Raw genomic sequence first — 27,773 nt, 5'->3', positions numbered from 1 at the left:
AATCAAAACTGGTAGTCTCTGCTAGGCATTCAAAAAAATAAAAATATAAAAATTAATATATTTCGATTTGAACCGAATAAGTCAACAAATCAAATAAAACTTTAGTTCGGTTCTATTTTTGAAACCGAATTATAACTTTGATTTGTCTATTTCGGTTCGGTTTCAACTTTCAATCAAACCGAACCGAACCGATGAACACCCTGGTTCATTTCAATAAATCGGTTGAGACTTGACTTGTAAAACCCTGTCGCACTGCTTCTTCGCAATAAACTGACTAAACCCTTCCTTCCTTCCGACGAGTCTTCTCCCAGAAGAAAACCCCATCAAATCATCCTCTCCTCTCCTAGAAGAAAAATAAGGTTTGGGGGGAGAAGAGGAACAGCACTCAACTCAACGATGAGTACAGTAGATAAGATGCTGATTAAAGGCATACGGAGCTTCGATCCAGAGAACAAGAACGTCATCGCCTTCTTCAAACCTCTTACACTCATCGTCGGTTCCAATGGTGCTGGAAAAACTGTATGTATTAACTCTCCTTCTCTTTAACAAACTTTCTGAGCAATCATCAAATACCAGAAAAGGTCCATTTTTAACTCACTTGTCTAATTTCTTTGAAGACCATAATCGAATGCTTGAAGCTATCTTGTACCGGAGAACTCCCTCCAAATTCACGATCAGGTCAAAGCTTCGTCCATGACCCAAAGGTGTGTTAACTAACTTCTCTCTGTTTTTTTTCCTCCCCTTTTAAATGATATTTGTCACCAATTTGGGAAATAAATATTGGGTTGTTTATAAAGGGTGCGTTTGGATGAAAGCCCGGGTTACTTTTGGTTAGGTTAGTAGAATAGCATGTTAACCCACAAAAAACAAACAAAGAATAGTCCCTAGTTGCTAACCCAAACACACCCACAAATAGAATAGTAGTTCGGAATAGTTGCTAAACCGGGTTAGCACTATTCTGTCTCACCCAAATTGGTAACAGACTGTTACATAGAAGTTAGTGCACTCCCCTCTTAGGACCCAAATGTGTCTTTTTAAATGCCACTAACTCTATTTTTTTCTCTCCTTTTAAATGTTATTGAACAGTTTGCTACATAGTCAATTTTGAAAAGAACTTAGTGCACTTCCCTTTTCTTTTCCTATGTTTGCATTTTTACTGATTTTGTCGAGGCAAAAAAGAATTAAGTTCTTGCACCAGGTAGGAAATTTCTACTGAAAATGCTACTCCGTTGTGACTTTAACACATTGAAGTTTTCCAAATCAACATAAAAGTTAAAACAACGACAAACCATTGGCAGCTCAGGTGTCTGGAGTGAGGCATCATTGGTGTAAGATGCAGGATCCACTCCTATGAAAAAGAAAGAAAATGTCAAAATAGTATTCTTTTATGCTGGTTTTTTGTAGGTGGCGGGAGAGACAGAGACAAAGGGACAGATAAAGCTGAGGTTCAAGACAGCAGCCGGGAAGGATGTGGTGTGTATTAGGTCATTTCAGCTCACTCAAAAGGCCTCAAAAATGGAGTTTAAGGCCATTGAAAGTGTTCTTCAGACCATTAATCCTCATACTGGAGAGGTCTTTCTTTCTCTCCCTCCTCTCTTTTTTTGTACTTGTGTGTGAGCTCATGCTACAAAAGGGTTGCTATGTTTCTTCCCGTGATGCCATAAAGGGTCAGTTGCATAGTTTGTACAAGCTGCTATTTCTAGGGAACATTTTTGGAGTCCACAAGGTCTCAGGTGCCTGATTACAATTGGCAGTATCTGGACCATGTGATTGATCCACATGAAGATTTTTTTTTTTTCCAGGTGTGGGGGTTTCAGGTTTTAGATGAATGGTCTGGATGTTGCGAGTTCCAAGGGGATGTGCTTTTTCATTTTTTCTATGGTGTTTTTGTCCTGTATTCCTTTTTTAGGGGAAGTGAATTTATATTTTTGGCCGTTATGATTTCAAGTTGTATCTTGCATATATTAGGTCTCTGTAAAAATGTTTATCATTTGTGCCAGACAGTGCATTTCTTAGATACATTAGCAGTCCCAAAACATACCTGCTGTTCATCGATCATTTTGAATTAGGAATAGACAAATGGTCCCTTCCTCCCAACCTACCTATGTGCGCATGAGATTGTTCTTCTCCTTTCTTTGACATCTTTATCTTTTTTTTTTTTGGATTTCAGAAGGTGTGCCTTAGCTATAGGTGTGCTGACATGGACAGAGAGATACCTGCTTTGATGGGTGTGTCAAAGGCTATTTTAGAGAATGTGATTTTTGTGCACCAGGATGAATCCAATTGGCCTTTGCAAGATCCCTCTACTCTTAAGAAAAAGTTTGACGACATCTTTTCTGCCACTAGGTAATTAATTCTTTTTTCTGGTTATGGGATTGGTGAGTTTAATCAGGAAACTACTTAAATTTTGTTTTTTGAATATGCTCAATATATAGTTAGGTCCTGTGTATACTAATTTAATTTTGCAGTCTAGGTGCCAAAATGTTAAAATTTGAATCTGTAGACTCAAGTTTCAGCTTGTGTGACCATGATTAGGGTGTTATCTGTCTCTTTAGGTGTAAGTGCTGAAAATGTTGCATTGTTATCTGAATTAAGCCCAAACAGGCTTTTAGTTAATCCTGATTTTTCTTAAGCTGCTACTGTATGTTGCAACTGGGTCTCTTTTAGCCTTGGTTTTTTTACGCCTCAAGTATGACGGTATCACCCCTTATATATTTGCATCTCATTCTAAGCACCATATGAGCCAACCAAGGAATGCACTCAGAAAACTGAAAACTGATATTCGATCAATCTGTACTGGCCGGTAAATGCACCTAAGAATTTTCTATTATCTGACTTTTTTTTAATTGAAAAAGGTACACAAAAGCTCTGGAAGTAATAAAGAAGCTTCACAAGGATCAAGCTCAGGAGATAAAGACTTACAAGCTAAAGCTAGAAAACCTTCAAACTTTAAAAGATGCAGCCTTCAAGGTATTATTATTGATGATTAGTCCTCTTGGAATTTGATTCATATAATAATGATACCAGTATTACACCACTATGCCTGTAAACTAATAAGCGTAAAGTTCACTATATCCAGATTGCGAATTCTCTTTTTAGTTTCATACTGATATTTATTAGCGATAGGCACTTATAATTTAGCCTTTTATTATGATCTTCCCTGTTTCTTTGGCGTTTTAGGCTGAAGGCCTCTCCAACAACAACAACAACTAAGCTTTTAGTCCCAAACAAGTTGGGGTAGGCTAGAAATGAAACCCAATTGTAGTCACAAAGTCAAGGTGGGTAGGAATAAAATAATAATAAAAATAGTAGTAGTAGTAATAATAATAATAGCAGTAGTAGTAGAAGCAGCAGCATTAGTAATAATGGTACGAATAATAATAGTAATAATACTAACTATATTATGCCTACACTAGAGATCGTAGGGGCGTCCTAAGCTCTACGTGCTTGACCCCAAACCCCTAGCCCTATGACCTAAAGCCTATAATACTACACGTAAACAACCCCTAAACAATATTTCTTAGGTCATGATTCTGGTGCATAGATCACTAACTTCCACGTGCTCTTGTTCGAAGCCAACTCTTTGAATACATTCCATTCCTTCAAGTCCCTTTTTACTGCTTCCTTCCATTGTCAATCTTGGCCGACCTCTATCTTGCCTTGTGTTTTCAATACAACTTATAATTCCAGTACGCACTGGTGCCTCGAGAGGCCTCCATTGGAGATGCCCAAACCATCTCAAGCGGTGTTGGATGAGCTTCTCTTCAATCGGTGCTACCCTAAGTTTGTCCCGTATATCATCATTTCTAATTCGGTCCCGTCTTGTATGGCCGCAAATCCACCACAACATACGTATCTCTGCTACACTTAACACTTATCTTTTGGACGTGTTGTCTTTTAGTAGCTCAACTTTCTACAGGCCTTTGAGCTTTTGTGTGACTTTCCTGGGATGCTAAATGCTTGTTGCCATTTCATCCACTCGGATCGTATCCTATGGCTAGCATTTGTCATCAATCTCGCCATCACTCTGTAGCATCGACTCCAAATATCGAAAGATGTCATCTCCATCCTCTGATCGGAGACCGTTGAAGACCTCTAATTTTATAAATTATATAACACATAGTGGTTATTCTTTTTTTTTTTTTTTTTTCCCAACATCATATAATTATGTTTTATATTGAGTTTATGCAGCTACAAGACAACATAAGCCAAGACCAGGAGAAATCGGAGGCATTGAAAGCTCAGATGAAGGATTTGGAAGGCAGCATAGAGGCCACTGAGATGAAAATTATGCAAATGGAAACAACTCTCAAGGAGCTGAGGAAGCTCCAGGATCAGATCTCAACGCATTCTACTGCCAGAAGCACATTATTTAAGCTCCAGCAGACTCAATATGCTGCACTTGCCGAAGAAAATGAAGGTATACAATATACAAGAGATGTTTTTCCAGTCAAATTCTTTATTGTATTGTTTATAGGTACTATAGTTTGAATGCTCCTTAGACCTTATCAACTAGTTTAGATTTCGCAGGGAACAAATTGCAAAATTCAGACATTTTCGAAGAACCAAATTGGAATCCATGCTGTCATAGTGTTCCTGATGGGAACTTTTTGATTCTACATGCTCCAATTTAGATAAATTTAACTTGAGAGTTTTGCAAATTTGCTAGGATAAATCTATTTTGAGATATTTAATATAAATATGTCAGTGAACATGTCATTGATACGTGGTGACATGGATGTTGGCATTGGCGTTCACATTATCCTTTTCATAATGGAGGAGACTGACTTTGGCAGTAATGCTACTTCATATCCACTAAAAAAAATATTTTTATCTACCTTAGTGGCCATGTTATCAAATCTGTATGCTAATGCTACGGCGACATGGATTCTTATCCATCTTTTAGACGAATGTCAATATTATATTTGTTTTAAATCGAAAGCGTGGGCCATAACGGGCCTTCAAAATTTTTACGGACCAAGATTAGACAAGTACCTTCTATATCTGTGTAAATTCCTCAGTATATAATTTATTTTACATTTTCTGTAGATACGGATGAGGAACTGAAAGATTGGCAAACAAAATTTGACGAACGAATTGCTTTATTGGAGATGAAGGTCAACAAGTTGGAGAGAGAGATGAGAGATGAAGAGACAAAAAGCTTATCTTTGTCTCAATCCATTAATGATTATACACGTGAAATTGGGAAGCTCCAGGCTGAGGCTGATGTAATTTACTTTTTGAAGCTTTTTCTGGACTGATGTTTTCGTTCGAATTTTGAGTTCATGACACCATATTCGATTGATAAGTAAATTAGAACTTTCACTTTTTGATTGTACAAGCTGCCAGCTACAACCTTGCTTGTCAGGTTAATGCTACATTTTGATCTGTTTGTACTGTACCAGAGCATAAGTCAAACCTGTGGTAGTAACCACTAGTTGAATCACAAGGAAACCAATTGGCTGCTTGAATTGCAGTCCCTTGTTCATATATGACACCTTTTGTGTCAATCTAATATCACAGAATTGATTAATAGTGTAGTTCTCTAGTGGTGCTTTTATTAAAAAATTTCATTGTTGGATTTTTTGACAATATCACTTTGAAATAATTTCCAGGCTCACATGATGTCCAGGCATGAAAGGGATTCCGCCATAGGGAGTATATTTAGAAGGTATAATCTTGGCTCGCTTCCTGAACTTCCATTCACTAATGACGTGGCCTCCAACCTCACTAATCGAATTAAAGCGAAGCTGATGGATTTTGAGAAGGATTTAGCTGACAAGAAGGTAAGAACTTTGCGTGTATCATTCAGAATGCTTAAAAATGTGATTAGTTACTGCTAATCATTTTTGTAGAAGTGATCCACTTCTCAGCTTGTTAGAAAAATGGATTTTGGGTCCATCTCTCAGCTTGTTTGTTTTGAGTCATGTAAGGTTTGACTTTGCTCCTTGTTCTGGCTGGCTTGGGTCTTGGGGTTGTTGGGTCTCGGTTTCAGTTAGTTCCTTGATAAGTTATCTGAAGGTTCCATTTAAGCCTTTCAAGGGATGCTCAAATCATCTTTGATTTTGGGTATACTGTTGACCGGGTTCAAGATTATAGCATGTGTCATATCAGGTTAATTCAGGTTCAAAGTACGGTCAGGTGTGTTGCAACTATAACTTGTATAAAAAAAGTAATTGTGCTTTGCAGGTCATACTGGTTCGTTTAAAACAAGATAGCAAGTCGGTTTTGGTTTACATGCCTGTACCATTTAGTTTTTTACCAGTTCGTACATGTACAGTAGTGGTATGCACCAGAAGTCTAACTGAGGAGGGGTATTAAAGGCTCTGGGCTGTTTGAGTTTGTTGGTGTTCATGTTGCTTACTTTCTTGAAAAATTTCAGCTTGTTTTTTTTATTATTTTTGGGTTTATGCTGTTTATTCAATTTGGTGAAGTTGAATGAGCTACTATGATTTCTGTTCGTTGTTGTTGGACTTATGCCTTATGGGGTATCCATTCAATCTAAATATCTTTTGTTTGTAAATTTTTGTTTTCTCCCCTAACTGTTGTGTAATTGAGGCTCAATTGATGGATTCATTGCTTTCGTGGGTTGTTTTATACTGTTAACACAGAGGTCAAATGAGAAGGAACTGAAGTTTGCATGGGATCGATATAAGTCAGTTGATGCTCGTTGCACTGACATAGAAGGCCAGAAACAAGCAAATATGAAATCTGAGGTCTCTGGAATAATTTTTAACATTGATTTTAGCTTCTTTTTCAACATGCATAGTATCTTTTCTTAATTTTGGTGTGATGTCATATCCATTCTTTTACAAAACCTTGAAATACCCTTGTAAGAGATACTGTCTGTACTCTTCATAATAAAAGATGTATAACTTGTGTTCTTATTACACTTGACTGATGTCCAAACTTACCCTCCCTCCATCCTCGTAGTTGCTCTCGACATGAATAACTAGGGAATAGTTTTTGAATAATGTAAGAGAAGTTGTGCATGTCACTATTGTGATAGTTTTCTGCATGTGCATTCAATAATAAGATTGTTTTTCAGGGGCAGAATATGATGTTTCTCTTTTTCTTTTCCCTTCAATTAATATTTGAGCTTGCAGTCAAGCATAACGAGGCGCATAAGAGAAAAGGAGAATGAGCGTGATGTTGCAGAGAATGAGCTTTCGAACCTTAACCTCTCTCATATTGATGAGAGAGAGAAAGAGCTTGTACTTTCTTTGTCTTTCACTTATATTTTGGGCTTAATTCAAGGATTAAAGTACTGTTTTGCGGTGCACTATGAGTTATTTCGGTTGGTATTAGTGTCGCAGTTCTTTTCTAATTGTTAGTTCTTCTCTTCCATACAATTTTATTTGGGACTTGTGTTATGATCTATTTGTTTTATTGGGTTTTTGCCTTAAGTCAGCATGATGACAAAAATTACCTGTACTATTAAGGATTTATGTCTGATTCATACACAGAAATCTCTGATGTAAAACTTTGAAATTCCCTTATTAGCTTAAATTAATATCAGTGCCACACTAAAGTCCCAACTTAGTTTTAGTTGTGTTCAATTTAATCGAAATTACCCTCAGTTTAAAACACGTGTGGGCAACCTTGTTTTGGGGAGTGTTGTGGTCAAAGTGATGTTGTATTTATAAATTAGTGCTTATCAGTTGTTTTTTCATTTTTATTTAGAAGTTTCGGTTTAATTTTATAGCAAAATGAATTGGAGAAGAAGACATTAATTCTCACAGAGAAAGACTATGATTCAAACATAAACCATAAGAGAACAGAGATATTCAGTTTGGAGCAGAAGATAAAAGCATTGCATCGGGAGAAGGACAACTTAGCAACTGATTCAGCTGACAGGGTCAAACTTGGGATGAAGAAAGATGAGCTGGATACACACAAGAAGAAGCTAAAAAAAATGTATGTTTATATTGGATTTTTGCATGCATGCCCGATATGTCATTATTTTTAAAGGTTAAGAGTGAGCAGAAAGATGGTCATAAGCTGCAGAGGGAATCATAGGCATGTATTCACACCCTAGGTGGGCAGCAGACAAACATGTAGTCACATATGAAGGGTTATACATATAGACTAGGATCAGTTTTACAGTTACATAAATATTGAAGTACATAGACAAACTTTGTTCTAACCAGTTTTCTTTTTATTAATCTTAAAAAAAAAAAAAAATTGCAGTGTTGATGAACATAAAGACAAAATAAGAGGAGTGCTTAAAGGGCGCCTTCCTTCTGACAAAGATTTGAAGAGGGAGATCTCTCAAGCTTTTGGGTACTGTTATTCTTTTATTTCCGCACTGCTTTATTTTGATGGGTGCTTGACTAAAATTTGCTGCTCACATAATTTTCTGATTTTCAGTTCTGCGAAGAGGGAATATGATGACTTGAGCTCAAAAAGCTTGGAAGCGGAGAAGGAAGTGAAATTAGTGCAGATGAAAATACAGGATGCTACAAATCACATGTCCAAGCTACAAAAAGACTTAGATGGTAGCCTATTCTTATTTTATCTTTCACCATGCCAGGTCTGAATTCAAGTTGTGACCAGTTGTTGTTTTGTGGCACATTGGTAATTGTCCTTAAGTTGCTCGGGCCTTTGATCTACTGATTTATTTAAGAATGAATTGATCTATGATCAGTCAGAGCTTCAACCCACCATGTGTGCCACTACATAACGAGAAACAATTCATGTACAGACATACTCTTTATGAAACATATTGTGAGTTTCTGCAGGGTGACATGAAGTTCTTTGTGTGGTTTGGATACTGTTTGGTGGCTATTAGCTTTTTCTGGGTTTAGTTGCATATGATACTGGATTTAATATTACCTTTAATTTGTGGCAGCCAAGAGAAGATTTCTTGACTCGAAACTTAGATCTCTCATCCAAATGGCAACTGACTTAGACATCTTCCCAAAAGTTTTGGGGGAGGCCATGGAGAAGCGAGATGTGCAGAAAAGCAAATACAACATAGCTGATGGGATGAGAAAGATGTTCGATCCTTTTGAAAGAGTTGCACGTGCACACCATATCTGCCCGTGCTGTGAGCGTCCTTTCTCCCCTGATGAGGAGGATCAATTCGTAGGAAAGGTACCATTTTATATACTATTGGAGTTCTCCAAAGTTGTTATCTTGTAGGTAAAACCATGGATTTATATACCACTTGGTATTGAATATTGATATACTTGTCTTGGATCTGGCTTAAGTAATGCTCAAAGAAGTCAAGTGGCACTAGTATTCCAATGTTATGGGCTGTGCTAAAAGGTACATGCATCACAATATCAGGACAGCACAGATATACAAGAAGGGAATGCCCAAACCTGGTTTATATTTTTGTTAATAGAGATTCTCTTTCTATCTCTCTCTCTGTATTTTTTTTTGCTGCAAAAACTTGGCAGTGGCTGCCTGGGTTATATTAACTATTTCTCTCTCAATCTCCAGCAAAGGGTAAAGAGTGCAAGCTCAGCAGAGCACATGAAAGTGCTGGCAGTGGAGTGCTCAAATGCCGATACGCAATTCCAACAACTTGACAAGCTACGTATGATATATGAAGAATATGTCAAACTTGGCAAGGAGAGCATACCTCTTGCTAAGAGGAACATAGACGAGCTTACTGAGGATCTTAACCAGAAAAGCCAAGAATTTGATGATGTATTTTTTTTTTTTCTTATTTTGTTCTTATTTATCCAGGTTGAAGGTCTCAATTATCCATGTATAGGACAAAGAATGGTTCCCTCCAATTTTAGTGCATGCTTTCCTCATGAATGTGCATGTGATTTATTTGGGACTGAGGATTTGAAGATGAAACCTGTGTTTGAGTATAAAAAAATGGATGGACAAATGCCAGCTACTATCAGGTCCTCCATAAGCTACTTCAATCTATCCAGGGAACCAAAGACAGTTAAAAAAGAAAGAAAAAGTTCCTCTTTTGACCATCCCCTGTGTATTTCTTTTCTTTTTAGATGCTTTATTAATACTTCTTTGCTTTAGGTAGGTAATGATCCATAGAACTATTACGATATAACACCACATTTGGGCTCTTTTTGTTATTTGGTAATATTCTGGTGTATAATCCTTCGAGTCCTTTTGGAAAACAAGAGGTTGAAGTAGGAAGACAACTAAATAAATAAATTAGGATGAACTGTTTGCATCTGCAAGTTTTCAAGTTTTTGTGGACTGACTGCATTATCAATTGTGATATGTGTTGTAGCTTGTGGTAGTTCTTGCACATGTGAAGTCAGACAAAGATGCAGTCGAAGCTCTACTTGAGCCGGCAGAAATGGTTGAGAGGCTTCTTCAAAACATGCAAAGTTTAAGGCCTCAAGTGGAAGAGTTGGAGCGCACACTCGATTCAAGGGGTCAAGGGGTCAGATCAGTAGAGGAAATCAAGCTAGAGATTAATACTTTACAGAGCAAAAGGTACCCGTTTTGGCTAAATTTTTAGGGGCCTTTAACAGCTCCACCTTTCTAGGATTCACTTTTGTTGGTTTCATGAAGGCAAAGTTGGTCAATTCTTATAAACCCTCAACTACACGCCTGTATCCTGACTGTTGCATCGATACAAAGGCAGCTTTATAGTGGTCTGGTTAACTTTCAGATTTAGATGGACAGTTCAGATACTGCCCACTTGAGTCAGGTGCCTAAAGGGATTTGAAGTCGACACAATGTAGCCCTAGTTTACTCTAATAAGAAGAAAGAGAATTTGAAAATGAGGTTGAAAATATTTTATAATAGGGAAAAGGATTTCTGTAAGGGAGAAATCTATAGCTGCATGCTCGACCAAAATTAAAGCTCGACTCGAGTTGCTCTGTTTGCTCTAAATGACGAGGAAGCTTTACATAATACCCAGCATTGTAACTTCAGTCCTCAGACTGAAATTTTGAAATTTTTTGTTGGACATGTTGTTTGATGGAACTAATTGCAATTTCGCTTTATGTTAGCCTTTTTTAATATGGTTAAAAATGAGTTCTTGAATTATGACTCAATCAGCCGGACAGCTTCCAATATTAAACGATAATGAATGAAAAGGAAACAAATATTGAGCAGTAATGTGGACAACTAGGATATTTGGATCGGTAGAAGTACCACTTTTGTCGTACATACTGTTTTCCTGCCTTGAGACAGAAATCTGATACATGTTCCCTGGAGCAGGGATTCACTAAGTAATGAAGTCGAGATGCTTAGGGAAGACCAGCGGTCCCGAAATGATGATGTGGCTAACATTCAGATGAGGTGGCATGCTCTCAGAGAAGAAAAGCTGAAGGCATCTAGCATCTTGCACAATCTGAGAAAATCTGACGAGGATATCAATCAATTATGTGAAGATAGAGTTCAAGTTGAACTTGATCAAAAGGTGCAGTTAGTACTTAATTTGAGTTATTTGTAAGCTTACACATATACTCTCATGCAGGTCAGTATTTCCATGTATTCTTCAGATGCATTTGGGGTATGTTGCCTCTGGTTTACACTGGTGCAGTTTGCATGTATGATACATAAGTGCAAACTCAAAAGTAGAAATTTACAAAAAAGAGTTGAATTTACCTTAGGAAACATTTGCATGCAAACTGTCTTCATAATATTTAAAGGTAAAGCTGCTAATTTCCAAAATTTCCTTCAATTTTTTAGTTTCTTTCTTTTTTGACTTGTCATTTGGCTGCAAGTTTTACCATGAAAGTCTGTATTGGAACTATTAGTGCATGTGCTATACTTCTATATTACCTGCTAAGCACACTAGCAAAGGTACATGCTGTTGATGTCAGATTGTTTGCGTCACAACTTAATTGTAGAGACAGCTAAACCTTGGTAAGTATTAGTCAGCAAGGAAAAATTCAAGGCAAGTATTAGACACCCAACTTATTTGGTTTAATGTACAATGTAGCATTTAGAGGAAGCTCTGGTGCCCTTAACAAAGGATAAAGATAAGCTGAATCAGGAGCATACTGATTTGAAAACACGTTTTGAGAGGGAGTATGATGAGCTGGCAGAGAGGAAGAGGAGCTTCCAACAAGAAACTGAAACACTCTTGGCTCTTAATAATCGCATTAAAGAGTCAGTTATTCCTTCCCAAAAGTCTTTTTTTTTTCAATAACAGAAAAAGGTACGCACGCACAACAATATCAAGAAACTCCAGAAAAAACAGTTTTATTAATCTGACTTCCAGATTTTTTTTTTTGAGGCTAGAGCAACACTGAAGTTCTTCTACTGGATCGGGTCATTATGTATGGTTTGATAATTTTTGGCATCTTTTTGGGCACCTCTTTTTGTTTTTTTAATAGATTATCGATTGATATGGGTTTAAATTGTGCTTAATTTTCAGACCATTGTCATGCCGGTCTGGTACAAGACCAGTCAAGTCAATATCAGTTATATATATGTAGCAACTCTTTATCATTAATTCATTTCACAAATTTTACGTAGTCAGGTTTATTGAGTCTAAGAAATTGGAGAGGCTAAAGGATTCGCAGGAAAAACACTCGCTGTCGATATCCCAGTTGCAGAAAAATGAGTTACGGAAACAGGAACTCAATGCTGAGCTAAGCAAGAGCAAGGAGCTTATGAGAAACCAAGACCAGCTGAAGAGAAATATTGATGACAATTTGAATTACCGAAAAACAAAATCTGAGGTAGATCACCTTACCCATGAAATCGAGTTGCTGGAGGAAAAGGCTATCTCATTTGGTACCATGTCAGGCATAGAAGCTGATCTTAAGAGACTGTTTCAGGAAAAGGATAGGCTTCTTTCTGAGGTAGTTTTTTTTATTTAATTTTCTTTTTCTAAATCTTTCAATATGGTGATGAGGTCTTTGCTATTTCTCTTTTGTTATTTTTAGTAAGTTGTTTGACATGGTTGTATATGCATATCTGCAAGATAATGACGCTTAAGTGATAAATATCTTTGATGGGCGAGAACTCACGAAACAGTAGTTGTATGACAGTTCTATATTTTCTGGGTTTGTGAGATACAATGTGTATTACCTTTATTTTACACCAATGGGGAATTGATGCTGTACTTAGTATGGCGTTAAACTCAATTTTCTCTTTAATTGGAAGAGAGAACTTTGCTTTGGAACAATACAAAACACCATAAACTCCTAGTATAACCTTTGCAGACTGGGAAGTATTCTTATAAACAACCAATCGCCTGCTCTCTCTCTCATCTCTCTCAGTTAGGGAAAAGATAGGTTCAGTGTAGACAGTTCTGCCTGAATATTTTATTTAAACTATGGATTTTTTTTTTGTAGTTAAATAGGTGTCAGGGCACTCTCTCTGTTTACCAGAGCAACACATCAAGGCACAAGATTGAGCTTAAGCAACCACAATATAAAGATATAGAAAAGCGCTACTTCAACCAGCTTATTCAACTTAAGGTACATTTGTTCCTTTTGAACTGTTTCAACTTCTCTTGAAACATTTGCAAAAGAGCCCTTCTTTTTGTAAAGGTTTTGACAAAGTAAACATTTTAGTATTTCCAAAAAACAAAAAATAAAATTTCATAATTGGGGAAATTTGAAAGGCAGCCCTAATGTACTGTCTCCAAAATTTGTTCAACTATGACTTATATAACAAACCCCTCACAAATCTATACAACATTGCAACTTCAAATATCACGAAATGGTCACACTTGCTGAGGTTTAGCTTTTCTTTTTCTTTTTTCTGGATAATATAGTTTCACTGCAACTTGTGAATAGTAATTAGGGGCTCTTTTACAATTTTTTTTTTTTGTTCACAAACAAGGTGTTTTAGCCTTCAGCTCCCTACTGATGTTCATTTCTTTCAGACAACTGAGATGGCAAACAAGGACTTGGACCGTTACTACAATGCTCTTGATAAGTGAGTAATTTCATGTTTTAGTTTTCTAATCCTTTTTCTTTTAAAATTTGCCTCCTTGCACACAATGGTTTGACTCATCATGAAATGTGCTGTTTAAATGAAAGATGCAGTTAATTGAGTGTCTGTGACATGAATTGGCAGCTTCTGACCTATCCAGCTTGCCAAGAGAGTGATGTGTATATAGGAGAGAAATACCATATATCTGGTACTGGTAGTATGTTATAACTATGTGCTGGTCAATTTGGAAATAAGAAATGTATATTAATAAGTCTAAAGATCGCTAGGGTTTTCATGATCTGGTGGTCCATGGTACTTAATTGGGAGTCCTCCCTAATTAAAGGTTGGGTCGTGTAAGGTATGATCCTAAGCCTACTCATTAATTTTTTTATTAATGTTGCAATTGTTTGATTGATGATTTCTTATAATATTTTGGTACTAAAGGGCACTAATGCGGTTTCATTCAATGAAAATGGAGGAGATTAACAAAATAATAAAAGAACTGTGGCAGCAGACTTACAGGGGGCAAGATATTGACTATATAAGTATCTGTTCTGATTCAGAGGGAAAAGGCACAAGATCTTATAGCTATCGTGTAAGTTTTTCAACATGATCCTTTCTTAGGTTAGTTGGGTTGTTTTGGAGAACTTACCCATAAACCTTCCAAAATTATACAATATCTAGTAATACCCTTAGTACTTGTTCAACAAGTGTAGATTAGTGAAAGTGTGAAATAATTGTGGAATATATGCTGAATGAGATTGGAATTGGATGAGAATTGTGGAACAGTGTAATGCTGATGAAAATTTTCTGTCACACCCCTTCTTTTTTGCACTTTAGTCTGATCCCACGCTTCCATTATTCAATATGCCTATTGTGAACAGTGCCATTTCCCACTATTCCATCCTTTTTAAGTTATACTGAGTAAGTCCTCATGGAAGTGACGAAGATCTCCCTTAACTATTCCGGTTTGATTTATTTTTGTGGGGAAATACACATTCAATTTCCCTCTTCCGTTGGCAATATGAAGTTTCTGATGTTTTAGGGTTCTTGTAAAGAAATTGTCTTAAAAAATATTTATTTGCTTCTTTTGCATACTTGTGTATTAAAATTTAAAGGTTCTCATGCAAACTGGTGATGCGGAACTAGAAATGCGAGGTAGATGCAGTGCTGGTCAGAAGGTGATCCTTTTATAACCCTTTTTATGCTTTTGTTGTTTGGTAAGAAAGAAAATCTATTTGGAACTGCACGTCATTGTCTTATTTGAGTACTTCGTTCAGATGCTGTGCATTAATCATTGGTCCGATTTGAGGTTAACCTGTAGTTCCAGCCAAAACCAACATGTTAACATTTAAGTTGGTATTGATTACTAAGCTGGTTTAGTTAGGATTATTGTGGCCTTGAACATTGTATAACACTTGTTTGTTTCGTATATCATGTTCAGGTTCTTGCGTCGCTTATAATAAGATTAGCTCTAGCTGAGACGTTTTGCCTAAACTGCGGTATACTTGCACTTGATGAACCAACTACCAATCTAGATGGGCCAAATGCTGAGAGCCTTGCTGGTGCTCTCTTACGGTAAGAATAAGACATTAAGTTGAACAAAATTATGATTTTGGAAAATGGGGTATGCATAATCTAGAGTTTCTAGTTATAAGAGAGTAACAAAAAAGAAAAAGATCCAATTTGATCAATTTTAACTTCAACCCTTTAAGTGGCACAAGTGACCCAATTAACCCTCACTTGTGGTATTATGTGCGAATTAAATTTCAAAATAATCTCAGTTTATTATTAGTACATGAAAGCATATACTGGGTGTGGTACAAACAAAATGCTATCAAAATCCTTGGAATGTATCTTTTTGTTATTTTGGAATTGGTGTTCTGATCCTTGTTTTTATCAATACCTAATTTTATTCTTTCTTGTATTAATAGAATTATGGAGGACAGGAAGGGTCAGGAGAATTTTCAGTTAATAGTTATAACCCATGACGAGAGATTTGCACAGCTGATTGGCCAACGCCAGCATGCTGAAAAATATTACCGAGTCACCAAGGATGAACAGTAAGTCACCAAGGAGACTTAATATTTTTTTTTTTTTAACTTTGAGCATGTTCCTGCATTTCTTGTAAAAGTTGTGGAGGAATAAAAAAAAAAGATATTCAGAGATCAGGGGGTTTGGATTTGAGGGAATGCCTACTCTAATTTGAATTCCATTCTTGCTAATCTTGTGGTTTCTTTGTTTGCAGTCAGCACAGCATCATTGAAGCACAAGAGATTTTTGATTGAATTGGGCTGATGAAATTAACTGTTTTTCTATGGTGCTGAAAAAAGTTAGGAGGTTTTTGATGTTTTTATCATTTGCATAAAACAGCTAATTTTGTATACGAGTATTGTAAGTTCTCACATTTAAGAGCAAGCTTTTTACCTATGTTGTTGCAAGCAGAAGTCATCTTATATGTATATGAAAAAAAATACTGCTACATATAGTAATTTTTTGTAAAATTCTGCATGGAATAGCCAATTAGTTAGTTTCTTTGATTCATAACACATGCAACACTCATTTCAAAAACCTCTATAGACGCAAACTAATATTGCGCACAAGCACAAGCATAAGCATAAGCATGCCAATAGAAACCCTAATCTCTACCTAGTTATTCACTTATGCCAAGACATTAGAATAACAAACTCTCTCAACTTCTCGCACAGTCACATCTCAATAATTATCTTACCGGTTGCGTGCCCCTCCATACTTCTGGCCCATGCCTTGGGTGCATTTTCAAATGGGTGCTTTGAATCAATAACTGTCTTCAGTTTCCCTTCTTTAACAAATCCAACTAGAAACTCCAAATCCTCTTTGCTCAGTTGCATCATAAACGGCACCAGTTGCTTCTTAGGAGAAGTTTTTTCTTCCAAAGAAGAGAACATTTGCAAAATCTGGGTTAAGATCAATAACTTTTCCATTTTCACTCAAATTTGGCTCGAAAACAGACCACGCAATCCCTCCCGAGCCATGTATCACCACATCATACTTGTTACCGCCTGGACTTTTCAGGCTTTCTCCTTCGGGTGTTTGGTAATCAAGTACCTCATCAGCACCTAAACTTTTGACCAAGTCAATGTTGCGGGGCCCACAGGTGGCGGTTACATGTAGGTTCGCGAGCTTTGCCAGCTGGACAGCATAAAGGCCAACCCCTCCAGAGGCTGCAGTTATAAGGACATATAAGGGTTTCCCGGTACCATCAAATTTGGTACCTACCAATTGGAGTGCTTTTAGTGCAGTCGTTGCGGCAACAGGTAGACCTGAAGCCTCGACTGGGGACACCTCTTGAGGGAGTTTAGCTGCTTGGTTTGCGGGGGCCACTGCGTACTCTGCTAGACCACCTGCATTCTATTTGATGCAAGTTATTATAACTCATGATTTGTAAACATCACAGACCAGACCATAGATAAAAATATGAAATATTAGATTGACATAATTAAATTTTGGTCTTGTTCTCCATAGAGGACTAGTTAAAATGATTGACAAAACACAATTGTACATAGACATGGTACATGTAATTAATTAATTATAAATTTGTTAAGACAAGCTTACCCAATAATTAAGAAGAGAAACAATTTTATCGCCTGGCTTGAAATCATCCACTCCTGCACCAACACTTACTATTTCTCCCGCAATGTCAGTCACTGTTTCAAATCCAATATGTAATTAATTATATATTGTAAAAGCCAACTAATTATGGTTTCTGAGAAGTATACATCTCTTACATGGCACGAAGGGAAATTTCGGAAGAGAAGGTTTCATCAAGCCACACTGGATTTTCCAATCACATGGATTCAAACTCACCGCTTCCACTTTTACTAGGATCTCACCTTCCTTTGGCACAGGTACTGGAATCTCAACTTTCTGCATGTATATGTATGTTATTTTCATACTTAATCAAAAGAGTAATTCTTTATGACAATTTGGCTGTGCAAATTCCAAATACTTAATTATAATTGAAAGGATCTTTTTGCAAGATTCAATAGACTGAAATTGATCTCGATGTACCTAATGTGACTCTGCATTGAAGTAACAAGATTAGTGAATAAATATTCATATTATTTGCTTTTGTGCCTCGGACAGGTACACCGAAACCGGCTCCCGAGCGAAATTCAATCCTTTTCTTTTTAACTTGAGGGATATCGAGAAGAAAAGTTTACTGACTATAACATAAAATATGAAGTTTAAAACATAAGGGAAACCTTGAGTGCTGCGGCGCCACCGTCGTATCCTTCATAGCAGAAGGCATTCATTGTTTTCCCAGCCATTGTGGTAATGAATAGAACGCCAAGGAATGTGTTGTGTGTGTGTGTGTGTGAGAGAGAGAAGGAGAAGGAGAGTCCGGATTCTCTAAATAGGATGCAGATTGAACGGTTCGGATATAAACACAAAATTTGAGTTACCTTTGGGTGATATGAATTGGTGTGTTTGGTTTACGAAAATGGAAATTGAGAGGTGAAATGTGGCTGGCGATATTTATTCCGAAATTTTTATTAATAGGAAATATATTAAATAAATATCGACATTAGAGAACGCTTTTGCGTTTTATTCAGATATAGGAAAACCGTTATGGTTTATCACGGCCAGAGTTAGCACCTAATTAACAAGCTTAACCATTCTAATTGAACCATAAAAAAAACGGAAAAAAAAACCCTGTCCGTGATAGATTAGAACGGCCATAGAAAAATAAAAAAAAAAAAATCTCTGTCCGTGATGAACAGTAACAGCCAAGTCCGAAAAAAAAAAAATTGTTTAACCTATGGCCGTGATGGGTTATCACGGCTAGCCTTTTTTTTTTTTTTTTTTTTCTTTCTTTCTGCCTTTGGCCGTGATAGATAGTAACGACCATGGTTTTTTTTCCGGTTTTTTTCTTGCGCGGTTCAGTTAGAATGAGTAATGATTAATTAAGTGTTAATGCTGGCCGTGATAAGCCATAACAATTTCCCTATATTTCAATAAAACGCAAAAGCGTTCTCTAATCTCGATATTTATTTAATATATTTCCTATTAATAAAAATTTCGGGATATTTATTGGTACACCGTAGACCGTACACGAAGGAATCATGCCAGCAATAACTGCTCTCTTGTTTCTGGGAATGTTTTGTTTATAGAAATTATTATTAAGTAATAAATGAAAATAGAATGAGTACATTTGTTTCTCGATGTGATCGATGGATCCCAACAAAAACTCTCGCTCCAAACTTTGATATAGAATTTTTTAGAATTTGTTTTATTTTATTATGGTATTTTTAATAATTTCGGTGATAAAAGGCCATTAATATTTGAAATGACCGACCTAACCTTGATTGTGATTTCTTATACCATGACCTTTGAATGTCCAATTTCAATATGTCGCTCTTGTATCATAAATGTATAAAACTGTTGTTGACAAATGACAACACCTGTATTATAATTTTCAACTTTTATTTTTGATGGAGAAGCATGAAGTTAACATGTCGAAATTAAATGGAATTGATTTCTAAACAACAGTGAAGCTCTCATTTTCATATTGTTGAGTGAAACCCGCTTTCCATGAGATTTTTTTTTTTTTACGTTTATTTTAAAGTTAACTAATTAACCTAACCAGACGGATTTGATTTCGACAATATAAATAATGAGATGCCATTAGACCGAGAATTTTTTTTATAAACCATAATTAGAAAAAAGCTTTTTATGAAACCAACATGATTACTTTTTAAAAAAAAATCATAAGAACCGAAATGCCATTTCGGTCCCGAAATATATATATATTTTTAAGGGACAAAAATGACAATTCGGTCCCAGGTATTTTTATAATTTTTCAGCGTATTTTTTTTCTCGAAATATTTGAAAATGGCTAGGACCGAAATGCCATTTCAGACCCAAAAAAAGGGAACCGAAATGGCATTTTGGTTCTTATAGTTTTTGTAAGAAAAAAAAATAATGTTGGTTTCATTAAAATATTTTTTCTAATTATGGTTTATAAAAAAAATTGTTAGACCGATCTCATGCTTTATTTAACAGCAGAGGTAGAAGTCTAGTTCGTTTATTATAGATGTGTTCATTATATAATTAAACTTTTCTTTTTATCAAATTTGATTCAATGTAATTTAAAAATTGTTTATTGTCAAATGTCGATAACACTATATTTATTTTGATATAAAATTTTCAAATCGTTCAAACTAAATCATGATTCATGTCCTGTCCGAGTAACATATCAATATCCTAAAATATTTTATTTTGACAATCTCTGTGTTGTTTTTTTTTTATTTTTTTTATGGTTATCTATGTATTGTTTTCAAATCATTTTTTTATTAGTCATTGATATAGCTAGGATTGTTTTTAGAATTTTGCCCCGGAATAAAAATATGCATTAACTAAAATTTTAAATTTTAAATTGAGAGAATACTATCAATAATATAATGTCTATAATTAATATATAACAATTGAGTAGATGATCACAAAATAAAATAATTGATTTTATATTTTGAACTATGTATAACTCACATATTGACAAATATTTATTAGTACAATGTTAGATAATTTCAAGCCATATATGATTAAATTTGAGAATAATTAATATTTGATCTAACGATTGAAAATGGTTGACAATTAGGCTTGCGCTAGAAATTTCGACGATCTTTGAAGCATCTGTTGGGTTTTCACGGTGCTGTAACCAAAAACCCGTTTAGGCTTAAGTTGCGGAATGACCGTAGAACAAAAATTTCTACGGCCAACTTAAGCTCAGGATTAAATGGGGTATGTCAGGAAACTTTCCAAGGCGGTCCATCTTCAGTATTCCTTTGGCATCAAAACCCAATTTAATCCTTTTACAGATCTACTCCATGATTGATTTTTAAAACTTTAATCTACTTACCAATTAAATAGATTAATATAGCATATTTATACCTTGTTTCCAAATCACAGTTGGAATGCAGATCGAGCGAGTAGAGCCTCACCAGGGAAGGAATCGACTCGGAGTATCACACGTGTGATACCTCTATCGGTTATCCACCAGGACTAACCGGAGAGCAGTTTATTTCTTCTGCCAGAAATACCGTAAACCGCGGAATTCTGCAAAAACACTATTCACGGGGAAAAGACGAAAACCCGTAAACACGAATTTTCGGTTGCTCAGTTTCATCAATATGCAAAACTGACATACCGCTAAATTCGGTAAAACACTATTCATCGATCCCGTAAATATACTCCACAACAACCCGCAAGATTATACGTCAACTACGTATAACTTTCTTTTCTCAACCGAAACACTATTTGGGAGAGAAACCGAGAAAGAGAGAAAATACCGATCCGTTTCGACACGAAACGGTACGAATGAAATTAGCTATTTTCTCTCTACCCCTCCACCCCTATTTATAGTGTTTAGGGTCGGTTGCAAAAGACCAAAATGCCCTCCAAGTTCGGCCTATTTACAAGGTATGCCATTGACACCTCATCCTTTTATATGTGAAATGACCAAAATACCCCTTCCACACCCTTCCACACTCTTCTCCATGTTTCTACACATGCAAGGTGGCATAGGTGTGAAATGACCATTTTGCCCTTGTGGATAGGATTGATGACATGTCATCTGGATAGGATCAATGACATGTCATGCGGATAAGGACGAATCTGAAAAGACCCGAATGCCCTCGGCCCGAACACAAATAATATTCGTATAATTATTCTGAACAATTATATATATATTTTTCTTGCGGTTTGTTGTTTCGGTAATTTATACAACGTGTCCTGCACATTTATAAATTAACCGGTTAACTTTTATACAACATGTCACACACGTTTATAAATTAACCAATATTTTTGCTTGTTATTTTTACATAACATTTATAATTTAATTATAACACGTATAATTAATTATAACCATCTTAATATTAATTATAATCAATTTATAATTAATCAGTAAGATTCTCCGAGTAGCTCCTATATGGTGTGACCCAATAGGATCTGTGTTATGTTGGTAAATAGAGTTAAAACTGTTTTAACTTCTATAATCATGAGCGGCATCTGGCAACACATCATGACCATCCAATTACACAGATGATGCTGTACTGTACAATATCACGATCCAGTAAACAATTTACTTGTGTCTGTTCTTCTGTCTCATAGCTATCAGATCAGTTTCAAGGTAGATGTGTGTCATCCTTGCTAATTGAATCTTTTCTTGATCTTGAGCAGATTATCAAATATAATTACTCTTGTAATTATACCGCTAGCAGATAATCTAACTCTACCAAGGGGCCCAGTGATGCTATAGCTCGTATAGAGATACGAGGGACAAATAGTATTCTTGGTAAACTATCACTTCCTCAGCTAAGCTATACATATGAAAAACCTACCGTTATGACTGCTTTTTACGGACAGCGGTAGATAACAATCACACATACATATTTCTCAGTGGGAACGATAAATACCTCATACTGTAGAACCTGACACTGAATGAAAATATAAATGACACGAACACAATTCTATTTAATGTTTCATTCGGGGTCTGTCAAATACCATGTTCCTAGAACATGTATCTATGTGATTAAAATGACATCTCGTGTCAGGTGGTTTGTAAAACTTAACCATCTTTTAATCCACATACTAACCTTATTGCGGTAATTAGTGTTCCTGCTAATTACCTTGGTCAGTGACCTTTTAAGAGTATATATTATCTATATTATGGAGTTTCACAATTTCAGTCATGAACTCGAAATGATCCATAAATTCAATAATACTCAAGGCAACAAAATGATATATAAATAAACATTCAATTCATGAACAAAGTTTTATGATAATTTATCGTATTATTGACTTCTAGATTATTACAAACTAACAGCATCATCAGACAATACTTAGTAAAAATGTTAAAAAATGAATGTATTAAAATTAACATAAAAACTCACACATTTGAACCGCTTGACTTGATACTAAATAAATTCAAAAAATTATAAATTTTGCATGTAAATGCACAACTAATAAAATAGATTGGTTTAAATGGTTTGGATTCACTGTTTGAAGTTGATTCGATAGATTTTAGAGTTGGTGTTATATAGGTTGAAATAACATTAATGTTATACTAGCCAGACTCACTATTTATATGTTGAATAACGCACTTAAATTTACTTTCTATTTTCATATATATACGTTTGAATTATTGGTATTAAGATTTGTCAAAATAATCGCTACTAGTACGTGTGACTTGTGGTGTGACTTCGAAAAGGATATGGCGATCTAACTAACGTGTGCAACTAATTAACCACCTTAATTTCTTTTCTTAACAGAATATTCAAGGTTTAATATATGTTATATTCTGAAATTTTAAAACATGATTGAATTGTTAAATTGATCATTATGCTTAAATATTTTTTTTAAATTAAATTAACGATCGTTCATATTTTACCTGGCTGACTTAAAACGAATCTAAAATTTTAAAATATAAACGAATTACAAAATTATGTACATTAAAAATTAGAGATTTAAAAATAAAATAAAGTATAGAACCTATAATAATTTATAATTATTCTCAAGATTTCATAAATCAAAAATTCGTTACAAGTTGGTAAAATTTAGAAAAGGAAATAAAATGATTCATGTAAAGAAGTAAATATATTAAATTATAATTAGGAGAATGAATATACAAAATTTTCGTACGAATAAAATTATATAAAAAATTTTAAATTACGTTCATTTATGAATTATAGATATTTGATTTGATATATATATAGAGAGAGAGAGAGAGAGTGACTAATGTGCATTTGAATGTATATGGACCGAAATACATACGATCTAAATTCGACTTTTCAAAATCCAAACGGTCGATCCGAACCGTTCATCTTGTTCCCCATATTAATATGTGCTTGGAACCAAATTTTATATTTTTCTAAATTTTTTTACTATTTATTAAGTATTTTACAAAATTGTTGATTCAACGGTGGCTTAACAAAACAGTAAAATCAGCAACCACCGTTCGAACAACAATTTTGTAAAATACTTAATAAATGGTAAAAAAAATCAGAAAAATGTAAAATTTGGTCTCCAAGCACATATTAATATGGAGAACAAGATGAACAGTTCGGATCGACCGTTTGGATTTTGAAAAGTCAAATTTGGACCATATGTATTTCGGTCCATATACATTCGAATGCACATTAGTCAGTATATATATATATATATAGAGAGAGAGAGAGAGAGTGATTAATGTGCATTCGAATGTATATGGGCCGAAATACATACGGTCCAAATTCGATTTTTCCAAATCCAAACGGTCGATCCGAACCGTACATCTTGTTCTCCATGTTAATATGTTCTTGGAGACCAAATTTTACATTTTGCTGAATTTTTTTACTATTTATTAAGTATTTTACAAAATTATTGATCCAACGGTGGCTTAACAAAACAGTAAAATCAGCAGCCACCGTTGGATCAATAATTTTGTAAAATACTTAATAAATAGTAAAAAAATTCAGAAAAATGTAAAATTTGGTCTCCAAGCACATATTAATATGGAGAACAAGATGAACGGTTCGGATCGACCGTTTAGATTTTGAAAAGTCGAATTTGGACCGTATGTATTTCGACCCATATACATTCGAATGCACATTAGTCACTCTCTCTCTCTCTCTCTCTCTATATATATATATATATATATATATAGAGTAAGGCTTGGGTGCTATGGATAGCATAGAGGCTTACGGTGCTACGGCTTAATATTCGAGTTTTCAAAATCCTAATGGTCGATCCGAACCGTTCATCTTGTTCTCCATAATAATATGTGTTTGGAGACAGAATTTTACATTTTTTGAAAATTTTTTACTATTTTTTTAGCTAGGTAGAAAATCACTTGATCTAAAAAATTCTGCACCATTCAGATATTTGATTTTCTACCTATCTAAAAAATAGTAAAAAATTTTCAAAAAATGTAAAATTTGGTCTCCAAACACTTATTAACATGGAGAACAAGATGAACGGTTCGGATTGACCGTTAGGATTTTGAAAACTCGAATATTGAGCCGTAGCACCGTAGGCCTCTATGCTATCCATAGCACCCAAGCCTTACTCTCTCTCTATATATATATATAGGGTCCGGCTAATTTGCTGCCGGCAGCATTTTAGCCGGAGGTGTTGCTGCCCTTTTTTTTATTTTCTGATGTCCAAACAACAAATCCAAACCGTTAGATGTTTAATCTATATTATAATCTACTTGGAGACCAAATTTTACATTTTTTGGAATTTTTTTACTATTTATTAAGCTGGTTTGAAAACCGCTGATTTCAGTAAATTTCTGCAGCATTGAAATCAACGGTTTTCAAACCAGCTTAATAAATAGTAAAAAAATTCCAAAAAATATAAAATTTGGTCTCCAAGTAGATTATAATATAGATTAAACATCTAACGATTTAGATTTGTTGTTTGAACATCACAAATTACGATATTGCCCCGGCAGCAACTCCGCTGAAATGCTGCCGGCAGCAATTTAGCCGTGCCCTATATATATATATAGAGAGAGAGAGAGATGGGCTATGGTGCATTGCAATGCATGGACCCCCTTATGCATTGCACTATAAATCACATATTTAAAGTCCAAACGACCGATCCGAACCGTTAGATGTTTAATCCATATTGAAATGTGCTTGGAAACCAAATTTTACATGTTTTGGAATTTTTTTTACTATTTATTAAGCATTTTTGAAAATTGCTGTTTTGCTGTGAACAGTAAAAAACAGTAAAATTTTCTGGACCATCAGATCAGCGACTTTCAAAATTGCTTAATAAATAGTAAAAAAATTCCAAAAAAATGTAAAATTTGGTCCCCAAGCACATATTAGTATGAAGAACAAGATGAACGGTTCGGATATGTCGTTTAGACTTTAAATCCATGATTTATAGTGCAATGCATAAGGAGGGTCATGCATTGCAATGCACCATAGCCCATCTCTCTCTCTCTCTCTCTCTATATATATATATATATATGAGGAGGGATCAAGTTACAACAACCATTTTTTATATTTTCAAAGTCCAAATCGTCGATCCAAACCGTTAGATGCGATCTCTACAATAAAATGTGCTTGGAGATCAAATTTTATATTTTTTTTGGAATTTTTTTACTATTTATTAAGATGGGTACAAAATTCAATGGTCTGAATTTGACTAGTCAAAATTTACTATTTTTACTGTTTTTTAGAAATCAATTCCATTTAATTTCGAAATGTTGACTTCATGCTTCTCCATCAAAAATAAAAGTTGAAAATTATAATACAGGTGTTGTCATTTGTCAACAACAGTTTTATACATTTATGATACAAGAGCGACATATTGAAATTGGACATTCAAAGGTCATGGTATAAGAAATCACAATCAAAGTTTGGTCGGTCATTTCAAATATTAATAGCTTTTTATCACCGAAATTTTTAAAAATACCATAATAAAAAAAAACCAAATAACCATCGATTCTGAAATAGAAAGAATGCTGGAGTAATAAAAAAAATCGGCTTAATATATTTACCCTGTTCATGTATTTGAGTTGGTCGCTTGGAAAGGGCGGAATGTTCACGGCGTGTTTACCACCAGTAGGAGTATCATCTGTATTCTTGTTCAGCACCAATTTGTACCCCGAAAAAAATTATAAATTTATATTTTTTTAGGGTAAAGTGGCAATTTGCCATCTTACAGATTTTTATTGATAAGAAAAATATTTACATAAAATTATAAATTTATAAAAATGATTAAGTTTGTAATATGATTACAACAAACGTCATTAGCATATCTTGTTACAGACATATCATATTAGATGCAACTAAATCTGTAAACTGCAATTAAATCTATATTTCATTAAAAATATTTAATTTCTAATTCCTTTTACCTATGCCATATCATCAATATTCTCATCTATTTGATTTTATTTTCTCATCTTATTTATTATGATCAGAGAACTCGTATTGTCTTTATGCTTTTTTTTTTTTTTTTTTCCTATAGGGTACGTTTGGGTGACACAAGAATAGTTTGTTGTTTTGTCAATACAATAATGAAGGAATGGAAGAAAATGATTCTGAATTTAAGTATACCATTATTTCATATTCTACTTAAAAGTAGGAAAAAATAGGATATTTTTTGCACTAATTGAGGAATAACTGTTATTCCTGGCGAGCTATTCTCAACACAACACGTTTGGGTGAAAAAAAATACTATTCTCAAGTCTTAACAAAGAAATAGCTCGGGTTAGCTGCTATTCCCATGAAATGTTGGGTTAGCGGCTCTTCCGAACCCAGGAATAGCTGCTATTCTGAGCTATTCCTTGATTCATCCAAACACACCCATATAAGTAATTTATACGGTTAATTATTATATACTTTTTTAGAGTCTTGAAAATAATAATAATAATTTGTTTGCACAAAAAAGAAAAAAGAAAAATTTGACTATTAATCTTTTATTATAATTATTATTGAAAAACTTTAATTTGTTCTGAATATAAATATATTTCTTAAAGCCAAGTCGAAAGACGAAGTTAAAATCTAGACAGAAAAGGGTCGCACTATATATAATTAAGCTACTCCCCACTCCTCCCTTACTAATGTAACCATTAATGTAGAGGGTCTCTTTTACTAATGTAGTGTAATGTAAATAATTTTAAACCTCTACATTACACTACAGTCATGCAATAAACTTTTTTTTTTTTAGTTACCATTTTAGTAATTAATACTTTAGAAGAGAGAACAAGAATTAATAGAAACAATTAGAAAGTGGTATATCTTAAAGTAAAACTTTTTAAATTAGGAATTACGTTACATATCAGAAATAAAAAGAAAAATGCCACACGTGATTTTAGAGATAAAAAAGAAATCCCAATACATATAAAGTTATTTGTTGAATTTGACATTATAAGCATGTTTCCGGAGGCTATTTTGAAATTCATCTCA

General features: G+C 34.7%; 1 protein-coding gene and 1 pseudogene across 4 annotated transcripts; one reads left to right on the top strand and one right to left on the bottom strand.

Moving 5' to 3' along the window:
* The first annotated feature begins 338 nt into the window (after positions 1-338).
* RAD50 (DNA repair-recombination protein (RAD50)) lies at positions 339-16,281 on the top strand. 3 transcript variants are annotated; one of them, XM_078300228.1, is made up of 26 exons: positions 341-519; positions 618-704; positions 1,405-1,572; positions 2,171-2,346; positions 2,856-2,970; positions 4,192-4,420; positions 5,050-5,228; positions 5,616-5,786; positions 6,612-6,716; positions 7,107-7,214; positions 7,706-7,917; positions 8,191-8,283; positions 8,371-8,498; positions 8,852-9,096; positions 9,448-9,657; positions 10,217-10,425; positions 11,158-11,359; positions 11,885-12,054; positions 12,428-12,752; positions 13,248-13,373; positions 13,784-13,836; positions 14,278-14,428; positions 14,952-15,014; positions 15,278-15,411; positions 15,768-15,896; positions 16,082-16,281. In XM_078300228.1, exons 1-26 carry the CDS (start codon positions 397-399, stop codon positions 16,119-16,121), a joined length of 3,951 nt encoding a protein of 1,316 aa, XP_078156354.1. In that variant the 5' UTR covers positions 341-396; the 3' UTR covers positions 16,122-16,281. The 3 variants fall into 3 exon arrangements, 2 of the variants coding, with proteins under 2 accessions (XP_078156355.1, XP_078156354.1); XR_013510952.1 differs by lacking the exon at positions 14,278-14,428 and having other exon boundaries at positions 339-519; XM_078300229.1 differs by lacking the exons at positions 15,278-15,411; positions 15,768-15,896; positions 16,082-16,281 and having other exon boundaries at positions 339-519; positions 14,278-14,457.
* Positions 16,282-16,368: 87 nt separating this feature from the next.
* On the bottom strand, positions 16,369-18,192 carry LOC144552119 (chloroplast envelope quinone oxidoreductase homolog; annotated as a pseudogene). The gene is made up of 4 exons (XR_013510954.1): positions 18,078-18,192; positions 17,601-17,739; positions 17,428-17,519; positions 16,369-17,223 (listed from the first exon to the last, which is right to left on the bottom strand). The product of XR_013510954.1 is annotated as a chloroplast envelope quinone oxidoreductase homolog (transcript).
* Between the last annotated feature and the right edge of the window lie 9,581 nt (positions 18,193-27,773).

The sequence above is a fragment of the Carex rostrata genome, chromosome 3, assembly GCF_964058835.1.
Source record: "Carex rostrata chromosome 3, lpCarRost1.2, whole genome shotgun sequence".
In the NCBI taxonomy this organism is placed as follows: Eukaryota; Viridiplantae; Streptophyta; class Magnoliopsida; order Poales; family Cyperaceae; genus Carex; species Carex rostrata.
The sequence above is the reverse complement of the archived record's forward strand: the minus strand, read 5'-3'. Positions and strand labels throughout refer to the sequence as shown.